Genomic DNA, 23,739 nt, shown 5'->3' on the forward strand with positions numbered 1-23,739 from the left:
AGATATTTCACCATGTCCGAGAGTCCTGCCAAGTGCTGGGCAAGAATCTTAGGTAAATGACGCCTAGGTTGCCAAGGCAAGAGCAACGGCTAGATGGTGGCTGAGATCACTGCCAAGTCATGATATGTACACTCACACATTCACAAGGTCCAATCAAGGCAATCGACATGAACAAAAAGAAAAAGTTCTATTCATCGAACCAAAAGACACTAGAAAACAACATTGACCTCTGTCGGCCAGTCATGAAGCAGAATAGCTGCTGCCAGTGAAGACCCAACGCCATGTGATGGTGAGAAACACAAAAGAGCCTCATGCTAGTAAAAAATCTGTCGAGTCGTGACTGTATTAAACGAGGCACCATGGTAACCTGCGTTGGATATCCTACACGCTCGCATAAATGTATATCGCCCTAATCCTGGGCACACCCATTTTTTCCACCTCAACACATCATTAGATGAAGAGACCGTTTACAGAGCAACCATGGCAGCACCGACGGCACCGGCGGCGACAATGTAGGCGCCGATGGCAAAACCGCCGAAGTTGAACATGGGCTGGTAGGGGCTGCCGGCAGCAGCGTTGCCAGAAGAGCTGGAGCTGGGGTTGGCAGTGGAGGAGACGGGAGCGGTGGCGGTGGCAGCAGCGCTGTTGGCGGCAGAAGCGGAGGCAAGGGCGGAGCTGCAAGAGCTGTCGGTGGAGGAGGGGGTAACAACCTGGCCCTGGCCATCGTAGTTGCAAGCAGTGCTGGCGGACTTCTGGGCCTTGTAGTAGGTGTCCATGACGAAGGCGAGCTTCTGCTCGTCAGTGCACATGGAGTAGGCGCCGTAGACACCGGTGGTGGTGTTGGTGTTGATACCGCGGCAAGAGTCGGGGGAGGCACCGCAGATGTAGCCGAAGATCTCGCCAATGGCAGAAGCCTTCAGGCCATCCTTGGGGGTGCAAGAAAGAGACTTGACCATACACTCGCAGAGAGAACTGTCAGGGGTGGGGGGAAGGGCATCGCCGTGAACCTCCCAGGTGGAGGAGGTGCCAGGGCACTCAGCGGCCTTGTTGGTGGGCGAGTAAGAGGCCATCTGAACGGCAGCGGGGGTGGCAGCAAGAACACGGGAAGCAAGCTGGTCGTAGTTCTTCATGGTCTTGGCGACACCGTTGTTGATCTCGACGAGACCGTAGTCGTTGGCCTCCTGGTGGTACATGTAGACGATACCACCAGAGAAGACGTCAGTCATCTCCTTCTCGTACAGAGCGGTGGTCTCCTGGAAGATACGGCCATCGGCACCGTCGGGGATGTTGCAGCCGTACTCGGCGAAGAAGACGGGGACGGAGTAGTTCTTGAAGAAGTCGATCTGGGTGGTGTAACCGGCACCGGCGAGGGTGTTCTTACCGCACCACGAGTAGATGTTGTAACCCCAGAAGTCAATGGCGGTCTCCTGGTCACCGCAGTTGAAGTAGTGGGCCGAGTTGGTGCGAATGTCAGCGTCGTCGTTGGCGGCGTAGCCAACACCCATCCAGCGGTAACCCTTGTCCTTGATGTGCTTCTTGGAGTCACGAACGGCAGCCTTGACGAAGGCGGAAGCCTCGGTGTTGGTCTTGTTGTTGGAGACCTCATTACCGGCGAAGAAACCGATGGTGTTGTCGTACTTGGCGAGGGCATCGATAACGGCAGTGTAGCGGTCGAGGAGCTCGGTGTTCCACTGGGCGTTGTCACGGTTGATGGAGAGCTTGGGCTCACCCAAGTCGGAGACGACGTAGATGCCGGCGTCGCTGAGAAGCTTCATGCAGGCGTCGTGGTTGTTCTTGGGGTCAATGGCGTAGGTTCGGATGGTGTTGGTGCCGGCCTTCACCATGATAGGAACGTCACGCTTGCAAGCAGTCTCGTCTGCGAGGGGATCGTTGTAGTCGCCAGTCTTGGACTCACCACCGGCGGCGGCGGTGTCCTGCTGGTAGGCAATACCCTTCATGTAGAACTGGGTGCCGTTCTCGTAGAAGAACTTGGAGCCCTGTTTTGAATTGTTAGTGATGCATGTCAGGCTTGGTGGGGGTGTGTGATGGCATCATACCTTCATGACGATAGGGTCGAGAGCAGCGGCGTTGCTGGCAAGCAGCAGAGCCGCGGAAACGGCGGCGGCGACCTTGCCCATTGTGATGGTTGTGTTGTGTGATTTGTGAGTGTTCGGTACGTGTGGTCTGGAGGATCTTCTCTGACGGGCTTGTCGTCGAGGTTGTTGTCGGGAAGTGGGAAGTGACGTTTAGTTGTTTTTGTCTTTCCTGAATATCCGATCCAAACGGTCTGAAAAAGGTAGAAATAATTGGTTGAGCTAACGAGAGTGCGAAGTGGTTTGTTGTTGATTAAAAGAATAGGGTTTCAGAGACAGTGACACATTCAAAAAAGGATGAATAGGGCCTTGTCTACTAAATTCCCCTACAAGAAGAAACGATTGCGGATAGCAAGTGAGGGAGTGGACGGGTTTGGAGGAAACACGGAGAGGAGAAAGGAGAATCAAGAAGTCAGAGATTCTGTGACGGGAGGGAGGCGCGAGGTAGAAAAGCAGAAACACGCCCTGGAATGTGTGGTTAAGCCCCACCGGGTACGAAGTGAGGTACTTGCTTCAAGTATCCATGTACCTGAGTACTTGTGGATGTACGTAAGGTACCTAAGGTAGGTAGGTACCTATCTCTTCTCAAGAATGGGAAAGAGCAAGAGAACTGAACCTGCCTGCAATTGCTGCGTACTGCGTACAGTGGAAGGAGTGGACGGTGGAAGGAAGACACAGAGGATCGACTGGTGCAATGGTGAGGCAGGCACCGGCTAGACCACCACGGCGTTGAGAAGGCAGGAAGCAACGGCGCGGAAGGCGTAAAAAAGGTACCTTGAACAGACAGGGAAGGAAGGACCGGGGTCATGGATAACCCCCAGGGGCAAGAGTGAAGGAGGGGCAGGGGTGACCCCTTTCGGTTTATCCTTACTGGCAAGCTTCTTCTGCTAGCCTGTTGCTTCCTCTTGCTTCCTCCAATCCTCCCCCCCCCCTTGCCCTCCTCCCAAAGTCTCTTTCCTCCACTCCTCCTCTCTAATCTCTTGGTATTTTTTACTCTTTTTTCTTGTGACCGTCCACTGTTCAGCATTCATCTAATTTCGCTCTCTTCCAATTCATTGAACAATCATCCCCGTATTCGATGCGCAAATTGGATCCCCTCGTGAATACTCCGTACATACGTGCGCTACCGTCTCATCGTACCAAACACCAATACGTGCATCTCTACATTCAGCAATTGATGCCGCTTATTGGATACACCATTAGCACACACATTCAGACAACAAGACCGCAGGCGCGAATAGCCGGCGCGAGAGCGAGGCGCAGCCGTCTTAGCACCATTCATACATTGCCTGCCTGCATCTTCATTTCCATTCTTTTGGACGAGACGAGCGAAAGAGAAAGATGCGACGGTACGGATACCTGAAGCCACTGCGCGACACTATTGAATCACGAGGTACCTGCACATGTGCCAAATTAGCACTTGCACTCAACATGCATCTGCCAACCGAACCTACCTTACCTTACTCCGTACTTGAGGAATGTCTTATTACCTAAGAACCTTCTTCTCCGCGCGAAAGAAGAGGAAGAGAGACGAGAGAGGCGAGCGACTAGATACGTACCCTGGATGCACGCCGGGAACCGCCTGGGCCATGTTCATCTCGTTTCAAGGTTGTGAGAGACTTGGCACAGTGTGGACAGAGGTCCATCCAAATCACCCTATGACGTCCGATGAAGTACTAACGTCTTCTCAGGAATCTACCACCTAAAGCTGTTATAGCTTCATCTTCACTGCATCTCTCCTTGACGACTCTCCTTTCGACGCCATCTCGAACCAACACAAACACACTGCACCAGGGCACCAAGGCACCATTACCACGCCCCCAGTTCACACTGTAGCCGCTGGGGCCACGGTCCACCGCCTCATCCACCAAGGCCGTTAGTGAAATAGCGAGAAATAGGGGCAATCTCCACTCAAGGTGAGCTTCGGCCTGGAGAACCGGCTGACCTTCCAGACCGGGACTTGCGGACGCCGGGCTCATCTTCTCACAACCCAGCCGCCGCCCCTCGTCTGGTCCATCACAGGCTCATAGCTCGTGGGTGTGCCACCAACGCACCGGCCTACCAGAACCAGTGAACCCCTCCAGCAAGACGCCGAGATGCTCTAGCCTCTACGGAGTAGGTCCTAGACGAACTGAATTGGAGGCTATCGTGTGCCGCCAAGCGTCAAACATCACCATCTTTGGTCTCAACAGATAAACCAAGAACCCTTCAACCTGGATTGCCAAGAGGTCATTCACCTCTCAGCATTGGCATTTCTTGTCGTCCGTCCTCTGCGCCTCACTATCTCATCACATCCCGCTGTCAAGTCCCGCGGCGCATAACCAGACAGAAAGTCAATTTCACTTCACAGGTTCCCCTTCGCCCAGCCACTGCCCAGCGCGCTCTTCTCCCTCAGGTCTGCCATGGCAAGCTCCCACCGACTCTACCTAGCCCAATCCAACATGCTTGGAATGAACACGGCAGCGATCTGAAAGAATTTTTCAACCTCATCTGCCACATACGGATACATCTCCTTGTTGGCAGCACTGCAATCAACTCCCGGCATGGTTTTTCTTGTTATCTCCACCGTAGCCAACTCGACTGTCAATATCAGCCTCCAAGGTGTCACTCGCCAAAGGCCCAAATCTCCAGTGAGAACCACAGATAATGTTACAATGGGTAATTCAATACTCTGTGCAATGCAGGAGCAGAACAACCCAGAGAGCCAGGCTCCCAGCAGATGCGTCCACGTCGACGGAAGTACTCTGTACACAGTCTGACCGCAGCGGCGGTCCAGACCTTCAGGCCAATCATCCCACTATTCGTCTGTTCTCCCAGTCATCCCACACCATCCATTCATGATCCATCAGGCTTGCAGCGCTTGGCTGTTGCTGTCTCGCAGCACTCGAACCCAGACGGACCGATGTTTCTGGCGAATGTCCCATGACAAAGCGCTGCGCAATCTGCTCGTATCCTTGCTTGACGGATGCCTCACTGCTGAGCAAATGCAAATCAAGCTGAGCTAGCCAACGCATGACGGACAGCTTCACCACCAGCTCGGGACGGACGGGGGCCGACCGAACTCTCCGAATTGACTGACGACGAAGCAGCGCATCGACAAACTGTCAACCACAGCCCCAGAGGCAAAACTTTCATATCGCCGCCAATACGAGGAGGCTTGGAGGCACACCTACAGGCTGTGTGGGTGTGCTACTTCTACACAGTGAAGACCTTTAGTTCCGACCAGTAGTGCAGTCAGCGCTAACCGCCATGTTCCTTGACTCGACGGGGTTTTCCAGTACTGTCTCGGTGCTGGCAGCATCCATACTGGCAGCGTATGTATCCGTATGGGCACCTAATACTCGCCAGTTGCCAACTTGCAAGAGCAACAAAAATAGGACTGGCGAAGCGGGAGTCCAATTAACTCTCTTTTGGTATGGCCTACCTTAAGTTGTTTACTCTAGGCCTAGCGCCAGGCTTAAACGGCCCAGACATCCAGAGTCTCCAGAAGGGAGCCAGAGGGGCCCGGTCCGAATGTCGGATGCGCTGTTGGCATTGGTTCAAGGCCCAGCATCAAACCATCAAACCCGGTCGTGCGAATCTCAATCTGGAATCACTTTTATGTACTGCGTACTACGTATGCTCGCCGCCCCGATTTTCCAACGACAGAATTGTGGTTTATGTGGGCTTCTCGACACTGGTTCATCTGCCGCCGCGCAGGAAGCCAATACGATGGACAAACGATTTGCTTGCTTTTTCTTCACCTGTCTTGCGTCTCGTTTCTCCCCGAGGATGGGCCCTTTGGCCCGTTCATCGGTACAATGTGCTGTACGGATACTGGACGACGTGACCCGTTTATCAGAATTCGAGAGTCACCAGAGTCTTGCTGGTTGTAAATTCGGATCTTCTATTCTATGGCTTCCATGCGACGTGGTCTGCGGCAGTGCAACTCCAACCAAGCATTTCCTTCCCGTACCGCATCCGTCTGCTATTCTTGTTGATAGTCGACAGAAGATCGTTTCGGTGTCGCTCGCGCCCCGTTTCACACCCATTCAGATGATCTAAATCGCAAAAGGCGGCCAACCATCCCACTCGGCTATCATCCCGCGGCCACCCAGCGGGATCACCGTCCGCCATGTCCGCAGCTCCCGCGTTCTCGATATTCTTTCCTCGAATTCTCGCGCCTTATCCTCATTCCTAACCAAGGGCAAACCCTCGTTACCTATCTCCCCCCGGCTCGCCCGCCCAGCGACTGTCTCCCTTTCCCTCCCGGCGTCACCAAAACCTTGAGCCTTGAAGGGGCCCACTCTGGCAGGATGATCCCCTCAAATCCGTGTCAAGTTGATGGGGAACCACTGAATCCGCCTCCAGCTGAACTATCTGTCACAGTGCCAAGAGATGGACACAGCGTTCTAGAGTCTGCGGCGCTGATCGAGATTTTCCCAGGCCCGACGTCATCGGTGGGCGGGTTGTCGATGCCAATCTTGCTGTTCGCCCAAGCGGGTTGTTTCTTTCAATCTGGTCTAATCTGGCCTTCCTTGTCGGATTGGCTGGTGAATTATGGTTGGATCCTGTCAACATTTCTCGATGCCAGCCTGTGGTTCCCTAATGTTGCTCTCGGGATACTCGAAATGCTTGATTCCTCCACCCCGGTGCTCCGTCGTTCATCTTCTCGTCTCCGGTTGTCGTTTGTCGTTAATCATTAGGCGCGTTATTCGTTTACTCGTTACTCATGTGTTGTTCGTCATTCGTCACTACTCGGTGGGCCGTCAGGGCTATACTGGAATGCGATGATGCATCCATACGTCTGCCGGCCCTGTCGCCTGCCCCGCGGCATATCACCATCTGCCGGTGATCTTGAAATAGGCCTTGCCTACGCCGTAGCAGACCCCATCCCAGACCTCGTACGTCTCGCGCCAGACGGTACGGAGCGGATTGCGCCCCGATGGGCGGCCTGATCTGCCATTACGCTGGTATTGATTGACAGTCGTCATTGTAGCTTCTCGTCTCGGTCTCGTGATTTGCTTTGGTGCTTGTGTTTTTGATATTCGGTTTGTTCACACGATACTCAAAAGCCCATTCGCATTCACATCATGAGCAGCCCCTCTGCTTCATTAAATACGTCTGGGCAAAAGCTGCCTCATCTCACAAAAAGTCTGCCTACATCTTGGCGGCTGTCACCCATCGCCAAGGTCATTGGTCGACCCTGTCAGTCGCCCGTCTTGTCACCCGGCGGCGCGGCCATCACGAGCGCTCCCGCACAGCCCGCAGCGCACCGCCGCCCGCCCGCCTGACAGCCGTTCCATTTGTAGTACGGTTTGCACCTGGCCCTACGCTGGAACTTGAGCTAAATGGAACGAACCCGCCTCGCCGCTGCGGATGGCCGCTGATACTACCTACCTACCTTACTACAACGTGCAAACTTAACCGCTGACCAAACACAATACAGAGAGCAGCCGACCGGGAGCTGCCTAAGGAACACCCACTAGGGGCATCTCACGGATCCTAACGGCTACCACACGCGCTGATCAAGTGCCTAGTTCGACTCATTTCTGACCACGGAGAACATCACCTTTGCGCCCAGCGTATGTTAAGGATCCTCCGGTCGGTCTGGAAGGGAAAGTCTTTGAGTGGCTCGCTTCTGCGGCAACAGGTACAGCGCGACGTTGAATTTCTAGTTAGGGGATTTTTGGCTGTGGCGCGGGTTCATATCGGGCGTCACTGCGCTCACAATGACGAGGACTCGCTCATCCTCTCACTCTAGTTTGATACCACATGCAGAGGATAAGCAACTGGATGTCTAGGCATACGTTGAAGTAAGCCTCGCCAGAGGCTGCCTGTAGATGTATGCGGGTGTGTCACACACCCATGTTTCTGTGCTAATGTCTCACGGCCCGCGGACACCGACAACCCTTCGGCCCCGTTCAATCCTCCGCGTGCTGTGTTTCCAGTCGGCACTAGATATGATTTGTCTTGCCTGCCGTGCATTGCCCACCCATTACTCCGCTCTCATAGGCCTTTTGGAAACGGGTTGTGACGATGAGGAGGAAGGATGTGATCTGTGAGACCTGTGGGCGGCTGGGGCGCTGGTCTCACTCGTCTACCAGAAGATTGTAGTTGGAGGAGTACCTAGTTGTTCTGCGATGTCACGGGTAGGCAAAAGGTCAACAGGCGGCTGTCGAACATTTGCCACCGGCGTTTGTCATGTCATGTACCCTGTTTAGACCGTAGGTTTGGATGAGTGAACGATACAGATGTCTGTTGGCTACCTAGAGACAGACTACTGCCTCATGATGATGGTATGTATTCCCTCTCGCCACCATTCGTGCAAGTCTTCTGATAGCTCTGTCCAAACGCAGCCGATGGCCGATGTTTGGCGATTGCCGTAATGCCTTGCCCTTCAAAAACTCATCCACAAGCGTCATGCTTGCTCATCTGGGCAAATTCCTGTACATATCTCGCAGTTCCTTCCTTTCGTATCCGTATCTTGCCCTAAAGCACATGAACAGACTCTTTCTCGCTAGTCCACGCATTGATCAAAACGATAATGTAGCAATCTCTGAAATACTGGTGAGAGGTGTCAGCATTCCCGAGCGTTTTGCAAGTCGGAATGGATGGAACGAACGAGGGTATTCGAAGCAAGTATGTTTGTAAAAGTCACATCTGTAACAGCCATGTTGTCTTTGGACGAACGTCGAGTGCAGGGCCGCTCACTCGAGACGGATTCTCTTGGCAGCTGTCCGACTTGTTAGCTTCAAGGCAAAGAGGAAGGAGTAGGAGTAGGAACTGGAAGCTTACCACGCTCGCCGCCATCAGTAATCTTGATCAAGATCTTGGTCTCTCCAGCAGAAACCGCGATCTCGACAGGCTTGCTATTGTTGACGGCCTTGGCGTCGGCTTCCTCGGTAGGCGTGCTATCGAATACAGTCACGATGGGGGACAAGCGCAACTTCCGGCGCGGCTTGTAGGGCTTCTTGCTCGGCGTGGCAGGAGGCGTGAGCATCAAGTCGTCCATCTTCTTGTTCTCGCCCTGCTTCTGAAGGAACTTGTCGTGATGGTCTCGGAAGATTTCGTTGTGAACGTACTCACAACTCTTGGACTCCATATGCTGAGCGAACGGATCGTCCTTGCGCTCCCACGCCCACGCTTGCATGGTACAGAAATCGCAGACGACGATGTCGCCTCCGACTTCCCCGTTGCCTTCGAAGCGATAGCCAGCGCCTGCCATGTCCTCGGGAGAGGGAAGCGAGTGAGGCCAGCGGCCGGGCTTGCCGTCCATGCCGCGGTCGAAGTAGGAGAGGAGACGAACGCAGAATTCGTCCATATTGATGCCGAAGTCTAAATGATGGCTGAATTGAGTGAAGTAGCTCGAAGGACGCGAGCAAAAGAGGATTTTGGAGAGCTTGTAAAGATTGCTATACGATATGGCTCGCAGCGAAAGTGGTTGAGTATAAGAGAGAGTGGGCGATGATGAAAAAGCTGGGAGTAATTCGAGGCAAGTAGAGGATAGAAAAGGAGAAATAATCTTTTTCAGAGTAGAAGGAAGAAGGGGTGCTCTCGCCAGTTCTGTTAGTTGACTTTCTTTCTGCGGGACAGAGATGAGGCCTCGTGATACAACGAGCAAGAGTGTGAGATGAGACGTGTTCAAAAATGCCCTGGGAGAGACAAGATGGGTCTCATCAGTACTGTCTCTCAATAAGGTGTCCGGGCAAGAGGCTTCCTTCCACCGGCCCCAGGATTCACCTGCTAGCCCATGTTGAAGGAAAACTGACAGTACAGAAGGCGTCAGAGTACAAAGATACCATTACTATCGCTGGCTGGTTTTCTGTGACCTCGATTCTTCGACTTCTCGGCTTTGTTATTGGAAATGTTAAACATAAAGACGTTGTGAAGTTGAGGCTTGAGCCATTGCAACGCAACCTTCTTTGTCATCACTGTCTTGAGTCTTATCAAAGCAACGGAAGAGCTATGAGAGAGTAACCTACTACTACAGACAAATTTTGCTCACCTTTTCGATAGTGAAGCATGGCCGCCCTGGACCATTCCATAGGGAACTTTACAACACAGGACCAACGGCTCCGAATCCTGCTCTTGGGGTGGGTTTACCTTGAAGAGGTGCCGCTAAAGACCATTCATTCCTTTTGCCGTTGCGTCGTTCCTGGAAACATAGGCAAAATGGATCATCATGGGCAATCTATCAGTACAACTTCATACCCGTGGCACCGTCATATGATACATCATCTCCTGGTTGCTGTCGGTCACCTCAATTGCCCTGATGCTTCAACATTCATACACTCGAAAATGGAAATCTTAAGTACATTGTTCAAATATGAAGATATTCTATCAGATCAGCGCCAACGCCACAGATGCTCCCAACCGATATTCGCTTTCCCCTTCGAATACGAGGCCAACGAATACACTCCAACATACAGTCCGCTATGAGTTTCTTAAGATGTATCAAACTGCACCGAAGGCCTCTCCTACCGCTGCGTAGGAGTCTTTCTTATACTTCAGCCAGTACTCGACCGCTGCAGACCCTGTGACAATCACCATGTCCATATCGATGCTCTGTGGCGGGACGTAAACCTCAAATGTCGGGGCTGACTGTCCAATCATGCCGCTTAACCTGCCTTCAGGGTACCTTTTCCATGTCGCCAGCAGGTTGCCCCCGGCATCCTTCAGATACATCGTGTTCATTGACATGCTCAAATTGGAGACACCCCAACTGTAACTTATACCATGGTGGTCGAACCTGTGTGTGTTACCCATAGTGTTGGTCTTCATCTTGATCGGCACGCCGCGGAGAATGACGTCGATTCTTGAGGACAGGGAATGGTATTTCGCTATACCCAACGCTTCACCCGACGCTTGCGCGCGGGGATCTGCATGTAACACGGCAACGGTTTTGTTTTCCTTGTTGCTGTGAAGGACGTAGAATGGTGTTGTAGAACCGGTTGCGAGATCGACCCGGTCTATCATTGTTTGGGCACCACCCAGTCGTTCCACCTGGCGGAGGACCTCGCAGGGCGAGCCGGACGGCGTGGGCGTTGCGTCGCAGCCGGTGCTCATCATGTTGTGTGATTTCTGGTTGTGCGGATCGATGCGTTTGTCGACGAGGGAAACAAGTTCATACATTTCAGAGTCGGTGCAAAGGATGTTGCCTGTATCGTAGTTATATAAGAAAGATGCAAAGCTATCTTGCTCGGTCTTGCTCATTGATGATGCTAGTTCTTGCTCCGCTGCTGTGGGGATCTGACTGCGCTTACAATCAGGGAAGAAATAAGCATAAATACTTCCTTTGCCCAGACTCGGAAAGCCGCAGGGTCCAGCTGCTCTGCCTTGTGCATCATGGGAGCTACTTTAAGCTCGAAGAGGGCAACGGGAAACGACTTCAGTTTTCCTAATGTAGCAAGCCAAGATACTATCTCGTGGCTTGACGTCGCTGATCTTTGGCCAACGCTTTTGCCTATCAGGGCTAAATTAACGTGGCGCAGGGTCTTCCAGCTCTCTCACACACCTCATAGGTCCCGCGAGAGTCGCCGGGATCGCTAGAGTCCTTGTTGTTTGCTCATTCGCTCATGGTGTGAAGCCTTAGGCGCCTGGCAATCGGCCTCAGTGACTTGGCTTGCGGCACAGGATCCGTCAGATGACGTGTGGTCAGCGGCTCTAATGCCACATTCCATGGATCGGCTAGGAATCGTCACCCTAAAGCCACATCATTCTTTCAAAAGGCACTCTGTCCTCAACTTCACTTTTGAAAAGCTGAAGCTCTAACATCTTTCGCTGCCTTTCTCGCAGAATTGTAGAAGTTGTCTGAAGTTCATGATGCTTCAACCCCGCACTCCATAGTTTAAATGCGCTTGCGGAGTCTTCCGCGACCTGTTGGGATGTTTACCAAATATGGAAGTTTCCCCAGCTAAAAGACTTAGCGCCATGCGCTGTACCTCGCTTTCGTACTTGAAAAGGCGGGCGGAGTCACCGCTTCCACCACCTTGGTAGGCCAATTTAAGGTGGTGAGATCCCAAATTTTGACGTCGATATTCCAACGTCAAATCTCACCTTGAGCCTCTCAATCGACAGTCAACTATACTATAGCCAAGATGGTGCCACCAATCCGTACGCAAAAGGACGATAAGGCTATTGCCTTTGCCAAGACTCTCGAGCATGTGCCCTGGTGCGAAGACTATGAGAAGATGGTCTCTGGCATGCTTTACAGCTGCATGGCGCCTGAGCTAGTAGCATCGAGACACCGTGCCCGTCGACTGGCTCAGAAATTCAACACCTATGTTCCAGGAGACGACGAATCTGCAGACGACGTTGCCAACAAGAGAGTGGGCATGATCAAGGAGCTTTTCGGCGGGATTGGAAAAGATGTCTACGTCGAGCCCAGCTTGCAGGTTGATTACGGCTGCAATATCACGGTCGGAGATCGCTTCTACGCCAATTTCAAGTATGTGATATTCCTATGAGTCGACCCATTCCCCCTTTGAAACAGACAAAACTGACCAAGAACCTGTAAAGCTGCGTCATTCTTGACTGTGCTCATGTGACCATTGGAAACAATGTCTTCTTCGCCACAGGAGTCAGCCTCATCACAGCGACTCACGAGACTGCCTTGCAGTCTAGGAGAGACAACATCGAGTATGCAGAGCCCATCACCATTGGCGATGACTGCTGGATTGGAGCGAACGTCACAGTGTTGCCGGGAATCAACATCGGCAAGGGTTGCACCATTGGTGCCGGCGCGCTTGTGAATAGAGATATCCCCGATTACTCAGTTGCAGTGGGTGTTCCGGCCAAGGTCGTCAAGAAGGTAGAACCGGTTGCTTAGACAAATTTCGTAAAATAAAGACATACAATCTGGTATTTAATATGGGTTGTGTCAAGTTGTGAACTAGCCCTGCCTCCCGAAACCTTTCGACCCCTGCCCGGCTTTGCAAAAATCCGCGCTGTAAGTAAACACCGCTGCCCCATCAGTCTAGTATCTGCTTGCTGCAGCCGTGGAATTACGCCGCAGACCCTATTGGCTACATCGATTGATGGATTGCCGAATGCCTGTGATTCGACAAAAGACTCACACGTCCAAGTCTGACACAGGCAAGAGATGTGACGAATCCAAAGCTGGGATCTCCTAACCACCATGACTTGGACTATGCTCAGCTCTTATTTAGCACAAAGCGTTCGACAAACCAAAGATTCGGTATCCAAGAAATGTATCCAGTGATGGACAGCGCAAACTTGACTTCCATACCCGCGGCGATCATCAGAGGCAACTGCCACCGCAGCATCACCGCGGCATAGGTCAGAGCAAAGTTTCTCGTCATCCAAGCTTGATGGCTCTTGATATCTCCATTCGACCGGATGGCCACAATGCTACGCCTAGCGCTCTCGAGCCATCCCAAGGCGAGAAGGCCAAAGCCAACCTTGCCCCATGTCAACGCCTCGCTGTTGAATGTGACGTAGAACGCAGCAATGCCACCAGTCGTCACGGCAAGGACATAGACCCATCCCAACCAGCGATGAATCTGAATGTATCTCTGTCGTAGCTGCGGCAGGAACTGAAAAGGGCCGAGTCCCATGGCCATGAGAGAACCCCCAATGTGAATTACGCCTCCGGGTGAACCTATGATTCTCGCCTTGATTTGTGGATCGCCTGGGGTATTTCCAGTGAAGAATGCAGCGCCGTAAGCTGAAATAATGAATGACGGAATAGCCATGAGCCACCATTGGAAACTCGGCCAGCTTGAGCGTGATCGTTGAGTAGTTCCTGCAGCCTTCCTGGCCAGGGCGCCATGTTGAGATTTGAGTGACGTGACAGTTCGGACATCTTTGGGCTTTGGGTCCTCCTCGATTAGAGCTCTACGGTGTGAAAAGCTTGAGTTAAGCATTGTGTCGTTGCGATGTTGATGTTGTCGTTGTAGGTTGCTATCAAACGCCACGTATGAGTCTATGTGTCTGCGGAGTTGATTGGAGCTTTCTTACCGCTGTTATATGGGATTTTGGATGTGACGCTAGATCTGTAAAGAACTATGCTGAATAGGGAATCTTACATCCCTTTATAATGAAACTGAGTGGGATGACGGATGGCTGTCGTTGGCGGCTAGCGGGGTTCAATGTTCACCGTAGTCCGGCAGGTGGATGTGTAACCGCAAGGTAGTACAGTCAGTCGGCATTTACTGTACGGTCGGCTAACGGAGTATTCTAGATTCTCCTTTGCCGCCGTATAATTTGAACATAGTCTAGTCTTTGGCAGATGTGGAGTTACGTCCTGCTTCTGAGACGAACCCTCCCTACGGCCGCTTGCAACACTCCGAAGATGTATACTGATTTCCCCACTTCCCGTAATCGAACGGCATAACCAGCTTGTCAATCTAGCATTCGTCATTGGCGGTTGTGGGAAGCATATGTATCTGGGTTTCTTCCGTTTAGTCTAGCGGATGGGTTTGGGCCGATTTCAATGGACCAGGCTCTGGTACATCAAACCAATCAAGATTTCGTCATTCTCAGGAATCATACAGAAGCTAAGAGTAGAGCAGGCGATGGGAATGCTGACGTGCCATTGTGTGACTCTAGCGTAGTCAATGTCAATGCTCGCTTTCGCGGGAACGGGCCATTCCTCCGTTTTTCGGCGGACGAACGGACTATTCCGTGTACCAGTGTCCTTGCCTCGATTTTCCTCCAGCAATCCGTGTCTCATATAATTCTGGACACAAAATCTTCTTTTAAAATGTAGATGTCATAGGTCCAGCTCCTCTACGTCGTCTTCGTGAAGTCTGTCTACGCGGTGACAGGTCAGGATCATCAGGTCTCAGCGACACCAGTTGTGACTATGCAAGTGGTGCTTCCCTTCCGGTTAGGTACCTTGATTGAAACTCATCAGTTTTAGTATGCCTGAAATTTTAGAGAAGGAAGAGGCTTAGAAAACTAGCCGAGTTATATCTATCATCGACATCGCTTTCGGCAAGGAAACGAGTCATCCATGTAGCTTAAAGATGGTGACTAGGAATAGACCTCGTTCGTTGGTGTAGCAATTTCTATTTGCAACTTACACTAGACCTCCCTACGAAGGTAGCGTCTTTCGGGCCATTGTTCCACGGTGGATAGAAATGCATTCATTACAAGCAGCCCAGTCAAGATCTATCTCCATTGAGCCACAATAAGTCATTGGCTTAATGCTTTGGATGTATCTAGGTAACAACTAATGGTCCGTTAGGATGAGCAGAATCAGTAGAAGATGACTAGTTCTGGCTTGATCTCCAATGAAAAGTACAATATTAGTCACAAGGACAATATAAGAGCCTCAGTCCCTTCCCTAGCGGTTCGGCTGACAATTTGGCCGTGTGCTAGCTGCACGTTAACGGGCAATCAATTTAGTCTAGTTACTGAGGAGCCATGTCATTGCCAACAAACTAAGCCCAGTTCTGGTTTCTCCCAAGTATGACAAAATCATAAACATTCCAACAAATAGTGCTATTGTCGCTTCAGCATGCTTTCACATGACTAAATGAAGACGTGACCCGCCGTTGGAATCCACTAAATAAAGTTGCCGATGTCAACGTCTATGTTAGACCTCGATCTGTAACAATACCGCAAACTAGTAGACCACAGAAGTTTAAAAACGATGCCGGTATGGTGAGGAGTGCTCAAGTGCACAGCGTCGTTGTAAAATTTCCCCATCCAGGTAGGGCCAACAGGCTGGGAACATCTAGGCTCATGGATTTTGCACTCTGTGCCCGCTCTTGTAAAAGGCATATTCACTCATTGCTTAGGCTCACTTCTGAGTTTCGATAATGATGCTGTTATGAAAGTACGGAGTACGGAGACAGATGATGGGCGCCACATATCTACGGCACTGCCGCGCCAGTAACGGATGTAGTCCGTTGTTCAGCACGGAACCTCGGCAGGGAGATCTACGGATCACCAACTCGAGTCAATACCCTTGAGTTGAAGAACACCGCAATCAAAAAAATCGGGCACCGCCGCAGGCCCGCAGCGGTCGTTTCAAACAACCAATGTGGCTGAGACAATGGCAAGGGCCACGGCTATGGCCGTGTTTGCCTGTTTGGGCCTTTCAGTACAAGTCGCCGACATATTCTTGACCCAAACTAGTTCTGACGAGATCTGCTAGCAATACGAAGATGGCCATAGCTTACCTCTGTACTATGTATATCCGCAGTAGGGCGGCGGAGTCGCTGAAGCTTTGATCATCGGCCTTTTAAATGAGCGAGAACGACTCAGTATCTCCTCCTGTCGATGATTCTATGGAGTATTCGTACCTGCATGGGATCTATCTAGCCAATGGCGGAGCTCTTTGGCTTTGGCTGAGGTCCTCCGGCACCATGTGTTTCAGTCACAATGAGCTGCGCGAATTCACGCCATTTTGAAATAGTTTTAATGATGTTCGACTCCAATTTTCTGTCTGGTCCCTTTCTATAATATATGTACATGTATCATAAACATTCGTATGCATCGTATCATGGTATCTCTGAGCAACCTGTGCTTATTGTGCGCGTTCACTGAACAGCGACGGCGGTCTTGCCAGTGCCGTATCCAATGTTGGTAACAGGCAGGGTGGTCAAAGTCTTGACGGAGCCGAGGCCACTAGGGCAGGCAGCCTGGTTGCTGACAGCCAGGTTGAGGGTGCAGACCTCATCGACACCCCAAGTGCAAGCAGGGTTCTGGATGTTGTAAAGAGCGTAGTTCTTGGCGACGAAGCTATCGGGCTCGGCGAGGCAGGAGGTAAGGTAGTTCATGCTGTTGGCAGCAGAGAGAGGGAACTTGCCGTCCTTGAGAAGGTGGCTGCACTCGCTGGCATCGACGGCCTCCCAGTTCATGAGAACACCGCCGCCAATGGTCGGGTCCTCAGTGGCAGACTTGCCGGTGGTGAGGTAGTTCCAGGCGTCGTAGGAGATGTCGAAAGCACCGCCAGATTGGTCGATGCGGAGGAGGTGAACGCTGCGGTCACCGTTGGAGACCTTAAGACAGATGTCGTTGCAGCTAAGAGGGTTGGGCCAGTAGGCAACGCGGTTGGTGTCGATCTTGCAGCCGAGGACACCAATGGAAGAAGAGTAGGAGTCGTGGGGCGTCATGCTGTATGAACCGGACTTGCCGGCGTCCCGGATCGGGATGGTAGCGGCCGAGACCAAGGTAGCCGAGACGGCAAGGAAGGTGGTCAAAGTGGTAGAGAACATCTTGACTGAAGTTGAAGGTGATATGTGGGTTTCTTTCCGAAAAGGATTGTGTAGTTTATATGGCGGCCAGGTGGACGACTGTCAAAGATTCGAGGCTGAAGGTGGTATGGACTTTCACGTCGAGGGACAGGAAGTTTGGGCTTGCGAAGGAGTGAAGCTGCTGGTTGAGCGTTCAAAAAGAGTGATGCCTGATCTGGGAGCTTTCAAAGCTGGCCGAGAGAATGACTGGGGAAAGAAGAAGAGTTGAAGAGGGAGTGTAAGGATGGTGGTGGTGATCAGAACAAGACCATCCCAGAAGAAGATGAGACTGGGGGATTATATACCAAATATCATCCCTACAGGAGACGAGATGAAAACGTTAAACATCAGCCGGAAAGATGAGATGTCACTCACACGTGCTGGCAGTCAGTGCCATGTCAGGCTTGCTATTCCCTTCGGTCCATCTGCGGAGGCCCACGTAGCAAGGCGCTGTGTCCCCACAGACGCCGCAATCCTCCACGATGACACTGCGCCTGCACAGCTGGACCTGGATCCTTTGAGTCTGAGCCTGGGATGGGAGGGGCCGCAGAGGACCGGAGACGTTTGTGTGCCTAGAGTCTTTGAAGAGAGTCAGCGACTCCAACGGACCCGCAAAGCAGGAGTTGGCGAGTCGGGTTCGTTGTTCAATCAAGGACTGCCATGAATCTGACAGAAAGAGGCCGTGGAACCTTCAGAGAAATCTTTCCCTACCCCTCATTACGCTGCGGTGTTACTGTCAGAAACAAAGTGAGGAACTTGAGTTTAGAAAGCCCTAACGGGAGGCCCAGTCGCGGGAAACATTACACTAGGCAAGGTCCAAGGAAGACACATGGAGTTTGTCAGTTGCTTAGGCGCTGGGATTCAGCCAAAGTCGGAGAGCAGACCAGGAGAAAGACATGGCCAAGGCCCAACAAGGAAAGGGGGGTGCGCTCTGTCAGGGGGTGAAAATCGCTCATGGGTCGCCAAGGGGCCCGGATTAGGTTTAATGACAGGAACGGCTCAGGAACCAAACGCTCTTTGGCTCGTGCTAATCCATAGTTCAGGTCCCGACTCCCAAGTGAAAGGGAGCCAAGGGGCGGTACATCGGCAAGGCGTCGGCCACATCTCATGCCAGCACGGGGAGTTGTGGGCGCTGTGCCTCTTGGAGCCTCGAGGGAACATTGAAAGAGGGGGTGGCCTCGGCGGCCAAGGCCCAAAGGCTGAGAAGGATGGCCTTTGAGATGACGGCGGATGCAGGTACAGTACAACGCAGCGCAACGTCCGGGAACCTGGGCGTATGTACTGCCGAACGGGAGAGCAAAAAGAAACCGAGCAGGCTTGACTGGTTCGAGAGGGAAGGGAACCCGCCGCCACGCGGTTCCAGCCCTGACGCTTGACTCGGCGCGGAGGCGCGGACGGGTCACCCGCAAGGACCGGAGTCTGCTTCTGGCCAGTCGGAAGATAGGGATTCCAACCTAGAAACAAACCACGAGTCCACGACATGCCTAGTGTGCAGCGATCGACAGGGCGGGTTGTGCTACGGTGCTAGTTTTTCACAAAATGGTCCCACAAGGCTCCAATACCCGAGCCTGCTTTTGCTTTTTGCTGTGCCGTTTCGGTTTTTCAAGAACTCCTCCAACAAGTCACAAAGTCACGGACAAGTCTCACGGGTCTCCAACAGGCTCTTCCACTTGCCCCGAAAGTATGGATCACCGGGCACACAAAATTGGAGCCAGTTGGCGGGCGTGTCCGCTTTGCCAACTCGCCAACACCTTCTCCGCGTTGGCAACCGGGCGGGACTTGACGGGTACGTGACGGCCAGTTGGCGTCATGTCGAACAACGGATGGAGGGGTAAGAGGACCAAGACGTGTGTTGAGTGTTCTAGCCAGAAGTGCTTGCAGCTTGTACCAATCTAGCGGGGTTTACGTCTTTTGCCAATGAGAAACTTGGTTTTGTGAGCAGAGGGATTGGAAATTGTTAGAGGCTACTTCTTTTGACGTAAAGGAAATGCCTCGCCGCGGCTCACCGCGACGGCGGCGAAGTGGCACGCAACCGGCTGGAATGCAGGCTCTTTTGCATTCTTTCTTTCTTTCTCTCTGGACAATGCTTTGTAAGTCGTAACTGTCAGATTTTTTTTTCCTTTCCTACATCCCAATAGGTCCGAAAGGATCATTCTGAGCGATTTATGTCCGTACCTTGCCCGATCCCGGCACGTTTCCGAGGTCCAAGAAGTACTTGGAGGAGGTCTAGGCCGTTTCCATCTCATGATATTTCCATCACCGCACATGCACGGAGAATCCTCCGCTGCTGAATTCTGTCAGCGCCATGCTGTGCGACTTCGGCAGTTGTTGGCACCTCACCATGGGCTTAGTCATAATTGTTAAGGGCTCTTTGCCTGGGTAAATTGTTCTTCCTCTCATCGGACATCTTGAGGGATTTCCAATGCCACTATTTCTGAGTCATCCATAGAGAAATCTCTCATGGGTCCTGAAGTCCGCATAGCTGCTGCAAACGGACGGACCGGCGGCTCGACCAACAAAAGTCTCATTGAAACAAACTTCTGCACCACACAGACGGACCACTGAATAAACCAACAGCTACTCTTCGGCAGTCTTGTTCGGTAAAACTCTCGGTAACACGCAAAAAAAGAGGAAGATTAACAACCGGGGCTAACTAAGCTTAAACGAATGGAGCCCAGCCAAGGAACTGAGATCCGACGTAAGAAGCTCAGCTATTTGCAGAAAGTTGCGATTTCCCCAACATCTGAGGCTTGAGCAGTATGCATTCCAAATTCACCGAGTTGTTGTTGGACCCTTCTTTGCAATAAGTGCTCCGACATCGTATTTAACTGCTTTAGTGCGAAGAGTAATATCAGGGTCAGCAGGCATTGCTGCGACTTGAGCAACTGGCGGGGCTGCAACGACGAATTGCAAGGGCGCGGCATCGACTGAAGGTAATGATCGTATGTGAGTCGCATCAACTTCATTCATCGCACAATGCTAAGAAAAGCTGCATTTCAAGCAACTTTGAGATCGGGGTTTTCTATTTATCATTTTCTGGAGTCTTATGACTTTTGCGAATTCTCAAGCGATCATGACCAAGCGACCGCTTGAGTCGCCACCTGAAGTCTGAGCTAGCACCACAACCATGAACTGATCTCTAGCAACCTTGCCCTGAACTGGGTATCTCTCTTTCATCTTCTTCCGTTCCAGCATTCCAGACCATTCCCATTGGCTATCCTTGAGTGTGGGAGACCTCATCAGATCCCCGTTAACAAACACTTGCATCGATGCTGCCTCAGACGAATTGTCGACTTCCAAAAACCCACTGAGAGCGACGTGACGTCTTTCCAAGGTTTCCGTCGAAGCATCATCTTCTACGTCCACACAAGAGACGAGCAACTCCAGCTTCCTATGCTGCTTGACAGAACCTTGATTCGTGTTGACTTGAATCAGGTCCGTGTCTAGCCGTGGCGCCAATGAGGGGCTCTCTCTTCGCTCCTTTGAGGACTCAAACGCATACGCATAACGTAACAGGTCGCTGTCACTCCAGGCCTTGCCCGCGAATGTCAACCCCACAGGGATTTTCTTGTCATACAGCGATCCCATCGGCACAGTGATGGCGGGCACACCCAAGTGCTTCATTGCACGATTGCCATTGGAGTACTTCAACCCGTCTCGTAGGGAGTATGCCATAGACTCACGGTTGTCCTCGGAATCGGCTCTTCCGACGTCGCCATTTGTGGGAAAGACGACAACATCGAAGCCATTCTCGTCCATCCAGTGTTCCAAGTCTCTCTTACGAGCCTCCTCAAGCGCGATCAACGCATCTGCGCAACCTGGCAGATCGTAGATAGAGTCGGGCCTGTCGCGGATGAAGTCAATCATCTCTGCGTACCGGACATGATTCTGCTGTTCGGTGTGCTCCGACCGATCATCCAACGGCGCAAAGTCGGGGTTGATCTGGCTGTGGTCAACGCCTCCCAGAGAAGGGCACTCGGGATCGCTGTTGTTGCGCAGAAAGTCATCCCAAGCGGTGGCAATCATCTGACACCGCTCAGTATCAATCCAGGTACTCGGGATGCCGGGCACATTAGCAGCTTGCCCAGGAAACAGTTGTGTCGAGTAACGCTCGACCAGAGGGAAATCAGTTTCGGTGATTTTAGCACCCAGCGTCTCAAGGTCAAGTCGAGCTTGCTCCCATAGCTGCCGAGTGGCTTCTGAACAGACCACAGAGTATTCGGATGAAGTTTGCTTCCCGATGTAGCACTTGGGCACAGCAACATGCTTTCCTCGCAACGCCTCCGGATCTTTGAGAGATAAATAATCCCTTGGCCGGATCTTGGAGCTGAGTGGTATGGGCACAACCGTCTGCTCGCGCCAAAAGTCACCTCTGGGGTGCGCATCATCGGCAACAATGGCGTTAAGAAGCGCCAGCATGTCAGCGACAGACTTGGTGTGTGGTGCGACAACATCACACGTCGGGTACAATGGCCAATGGCCGCGAGAAGGAATGACGCCTCTTGACGGTGAGTACCCCACCAGCGCGTTGTGCGAAGCCGGCGCTCGACCAGATGAGACTGTCTCACCTCCGAGACCAATAGGGGCGAACGAGCATGTCGTGGATACGGCGGATCCGTATGAAGAACCTGACGCGAAGCTGGTGCACAAGTATTTGGGGTTGTAAGGGCTGATTGAACGGCCGTAGAGGCCTCGCTGACTTCCTCCGTCGGCCATGGGAGGCATTGTGGTCTTCCCAATCAGTACTGCTCCTGCAGCCCTCAGTAGCTCGACGACCGCGGCATCTGAAGACGCAACGAGGCTTTCGAAAGCTGGGGACGCAGCTGCAACTGTGAGACCCTCCACCTTGTAGCTGTCTTTCACGGTGAACGGAATCCCTTCCAGAGGCCTTGGAGGACGCCCTGATGCGCGGTAAGCGTCCGAGGCCTGTGCCTCATCGAAGACTTTGGGGTTGATGATGCAAATGGAGTTGAATGATGGCCCGCGGTGATCGAGTTTGCCGATTCGATGGAGGAAGCGCGCGACAAGGTCTACGCTTGAGATTCGAGAATTGACCAGCGCATCCTGTAGTTGACATATTGACGCTTCGGTGATGTTGAGGGATTGTACGGCCTCCATAATGCTTGGTGTCTTGTGAAGAGACTTGCACACTGGTAGAGGCTTAGGGTGACTTAATAGGTGCCGACTGGTTGAGCAAAGAAACAGTACATGAAGGGTAAATCAGGATTCAGAGTTCGAGTATCTTCAAAAATGAGTTTATATCCCTCTTTTCTTTTGGCCTATCCAGTCTTCATCGCGAGAGTCTCGTATGCTCACTCGACTGTTGGGACGGAAGGTCGAGACGGTGTCAGTAAAACGAAGGTCGAAGCGGGCATGGAATGTCGAGCCGGAACGCCCCAGTTAAACACGCCAAAACGGTGCAGCCAACGCAAGTTGATTCGTTCTAGCTCTAATCCGACGCTAGCAATTCTCCGGGCCTCAACTTGTCTCTTGAATCTATTCGCATTTTCTCGGACATCGAGGCCATCCACTTCACTGAAGTCATGATAGCAGATGATAATTAGTTCCTGTTATAAATTGAAAATGGGCTTATGGAAGAATTGGTGGAATGAATAATGCGAAGTTTCGCGCAAGTATGACCGAGCACTAGGTGTGCATCCAAGGTTGCGAGAAGAGAGAGATTTTGATCTTTCTGCCTTTCAGCTTTCATTATGAGAAAGTCCGGGAAACAGAAAAGACACCAAGGGTGAAATTGATGGTTAAATCAAGTCATAAAGTATGTATGAGGCCCTCACTTGTGGCGAGCTCACCGAGGTAGACCGTAGAGCTGGGCTAGCGAGTTTGGAAGGAGTAGGTGGCGAGTGTTGCACCTGTGACGGGAAGGAATTAATGACAGTCTATTGATGTGATGGAACAACTCTCGCAGTTGAAATAAGGGATGTAAATTCTATATGCTAGATTTCGATAGGCAGCAGCGTTCCGAAGAGCAAATCGTGGCACAAATGGATGAAACGTACTTTGTCCGAGGTAGGTAAATTCTCTTCACCCACGGTGAGCCTGAAACTCTTGAATATGACATCAACTTGTACCAAAACGCACCTTCGGAGTTATACGAGGATCATCGCAAGTATTATATTATGAGTGCAGCATGCTGGGGTCCCGGCTGTGAGGGACCAGCTTAAGCATATGGGCCGCGCAAGGTCGCAAGGGTGACAACTAGTACACCTGCTCCTCAGGAAGCCCAGCCTTAGTCAAGAGGTATATAAGTAAGTTTAAGTAAAAATGTCCGACTCGTAGCTTAGTTGGTTACTTATCATGCCCAGTAGTCAAGACGGACTAGCCCGTAGCATCACCAATAAATTGATGTTGCATGACAACCTTGATGTTCCTCCATGGAGGGTAGTATCAATCACTGGATTGATAACTCGTTTGCAGTAGTTCTTTAATTTTCGGCAGAA

At 51.9% G+C, this 23,739-nt stretch overlaps 9 protein-coding genes across 9 annotated transcripts; 3 read left to right on the top strand and 6 right to left on the bottom strand.

Annotated features, from left to right (window-relative positions):
- Positions 1-467: 467 nt before the first annotated feature.
- On the bottom strand, positions 468-2,138 carry CABS01_00708 (glycolipid anchored surface protein; the record flags this gene model as incomplete). The annotated part of the gene is made up of 2 exons (XM_060534089.1): positions 468-1,997; positions 2,058-2,138. The coding sequence occupies 2 exons, from the start codon at positions 2,136-2,138 to the stop codon at positions 468-470; spliced, it is 1,611 nt and encodes a 536-aa protein (XP_060401167.1).
- A 3,468-nt stretch (positions 2,139-5,606) lies between these two features.
- Positions 5,607-6,137, top strand: CABS01_00709 (uncharacterized protein; the record flags this gene model as incomplete). The annotated part of the gene is made up of 1 exon (XM_060534090.1): positions 5,607-6,137. The coding sequence occupies one exon, from the start codon at positions 5,607-5,609 to the stop codon at positions 6,135-6,137; it is 531 nt and encodes a 176-aa protein (XP_060401168.1).
- A 1,817-nt stretch (positions 6,138-7,954) lies between these two features.
- Positions 7,955-8,137, top strand: CABS01_00710 (uncharacterized protein; the record flags this gene model as incomplete). Its single annotated transcript, XM_060534091.1, has 1 exon — positions 7,955-8,137. One exon carries the CDS (start codon positions 7,955-7,957, stop codon positions 8,135-8,137), a length of 183 nt encoding a protein of 60 aa, XP_060401169.1.
- Positions 8,138-8,782: 645 nt separating this feature from the next.
- CABS01_00711 (uncharacterized protein) lies at positions 8,783-9,396 on the bottom strand (the record flags this gene model as incomplete). The annotated part of the gene is made up of 2 exons (XM_060534092.1): positions 8,783-8,808; positions 8,871-9,396. 2 exons carry the CDS (start codon positions 9,394-9,396, stop codon positions 8,783-8,785), a joined length of 552 nt encoding a protein of 183 aa, XP_060401170.1.
- A 1,133-nt stretch (positions 9,397-10,529) lies between these two features.
- Positions 10,530-11,288, bottom strand: CABS01_00712 (uncharacterized protein; the record flags this gene model as incomplete). The annotated part of the gene is made up of 1 exon (XM_060534093.1): positions 10,530-11,288. The coding sequence occupies one exon, from the start codon at positions 11,286-11,288 to the stop codon at positions 10,530-10,532; it is 759 nt and encodes a 252-aa protein (XP_060401171.1).
- An 884-nt stretch (positions 11,289-12,172) lies between these two features.
- On the top strand, positions 12,173-12,903 carry CABS01_00713 (galactoside O-acetyltransferase; the record flags this gene model as incomplete). The annotated part of the gene is made up of 2 exons (XM_060534094.1): positions 12,173-12,522; positions 12,594-12,903. 2 exons carry the CDS (start codon positions 12,173-12,175, stop codon positions 12,901-12,903), a joined length of 660 nt encoding a protein of 219 aa, XP_060401172.1.
- Positions 12,904-13,228: 325 nt separating this feature from the next.
- On the bottom strand, positions 13,229-13,960 carry CABS01_00714 (uncharacterized protein; the record flags this gene model as incomplete). Its single annotated transcript, XM_060534095.1, has 1 exon — positions 13,229-13,960. The coding sequence occupies one exon, from the start codon at positions 13,958-13,960 to the stop codon at positions 13,229-13,231; it is 732 nt and encodes a 243-aa protein (XP_060401173.1).
- Positions 13,961-16,585: 2,625 nt separating this feature from the next.
- CABS01_00715 (uncharacterized protein) lies at positions 16,586-17,263 on the bottom strand (the record flags this gene model as incomplete). Its single annotated transcript, XM_060534096.1, has 1 exon — positions 16,586-17,263. The coding sequence occupies one exon, from the start codon at positions 17,261-17,263 to the stop codon at positions 16,586-16,588; it is 678 nt and encodes a 225-aa protein (XP_060401174.1).
- A 3,081-nt stretch (positions 17,264-20,344) lies between these two features.
- On the bottom strand, positions 20,345-22,399 carry CABS01_00716 (amidase; the record flags this gene model as incomplete). Its single annotated transcript, XM_060534097.1, has 1 exon — positions 20,345-22,399. One exon carries the CDS (start codon positions 22,397-22,399, stop codon positions 20,345-20,347), a length of 2,055 nt encoding a protein of 684 aa, XP_060401175.1.
- Positions 22,400-23,739: the final 1,340 nt, after the last annotated feature.

The sequence above is a fragment of the Colletotrichum abscissum genome (genome assembly GCF_030869225.1).
Source record: "Colletotrichum abscissum strain IMI 504890 chromosome Unknown Scaffold_2.1, whole genome shotgun sequence".
In the NCBI taxonomy this organism is placed as follows: Eukaryota; Fungi; Ascomycota; class Sordariomycetes; order Glomerellales; family Glomerellaceae; genus Colletotrichum; species Colletotrichum abscissum.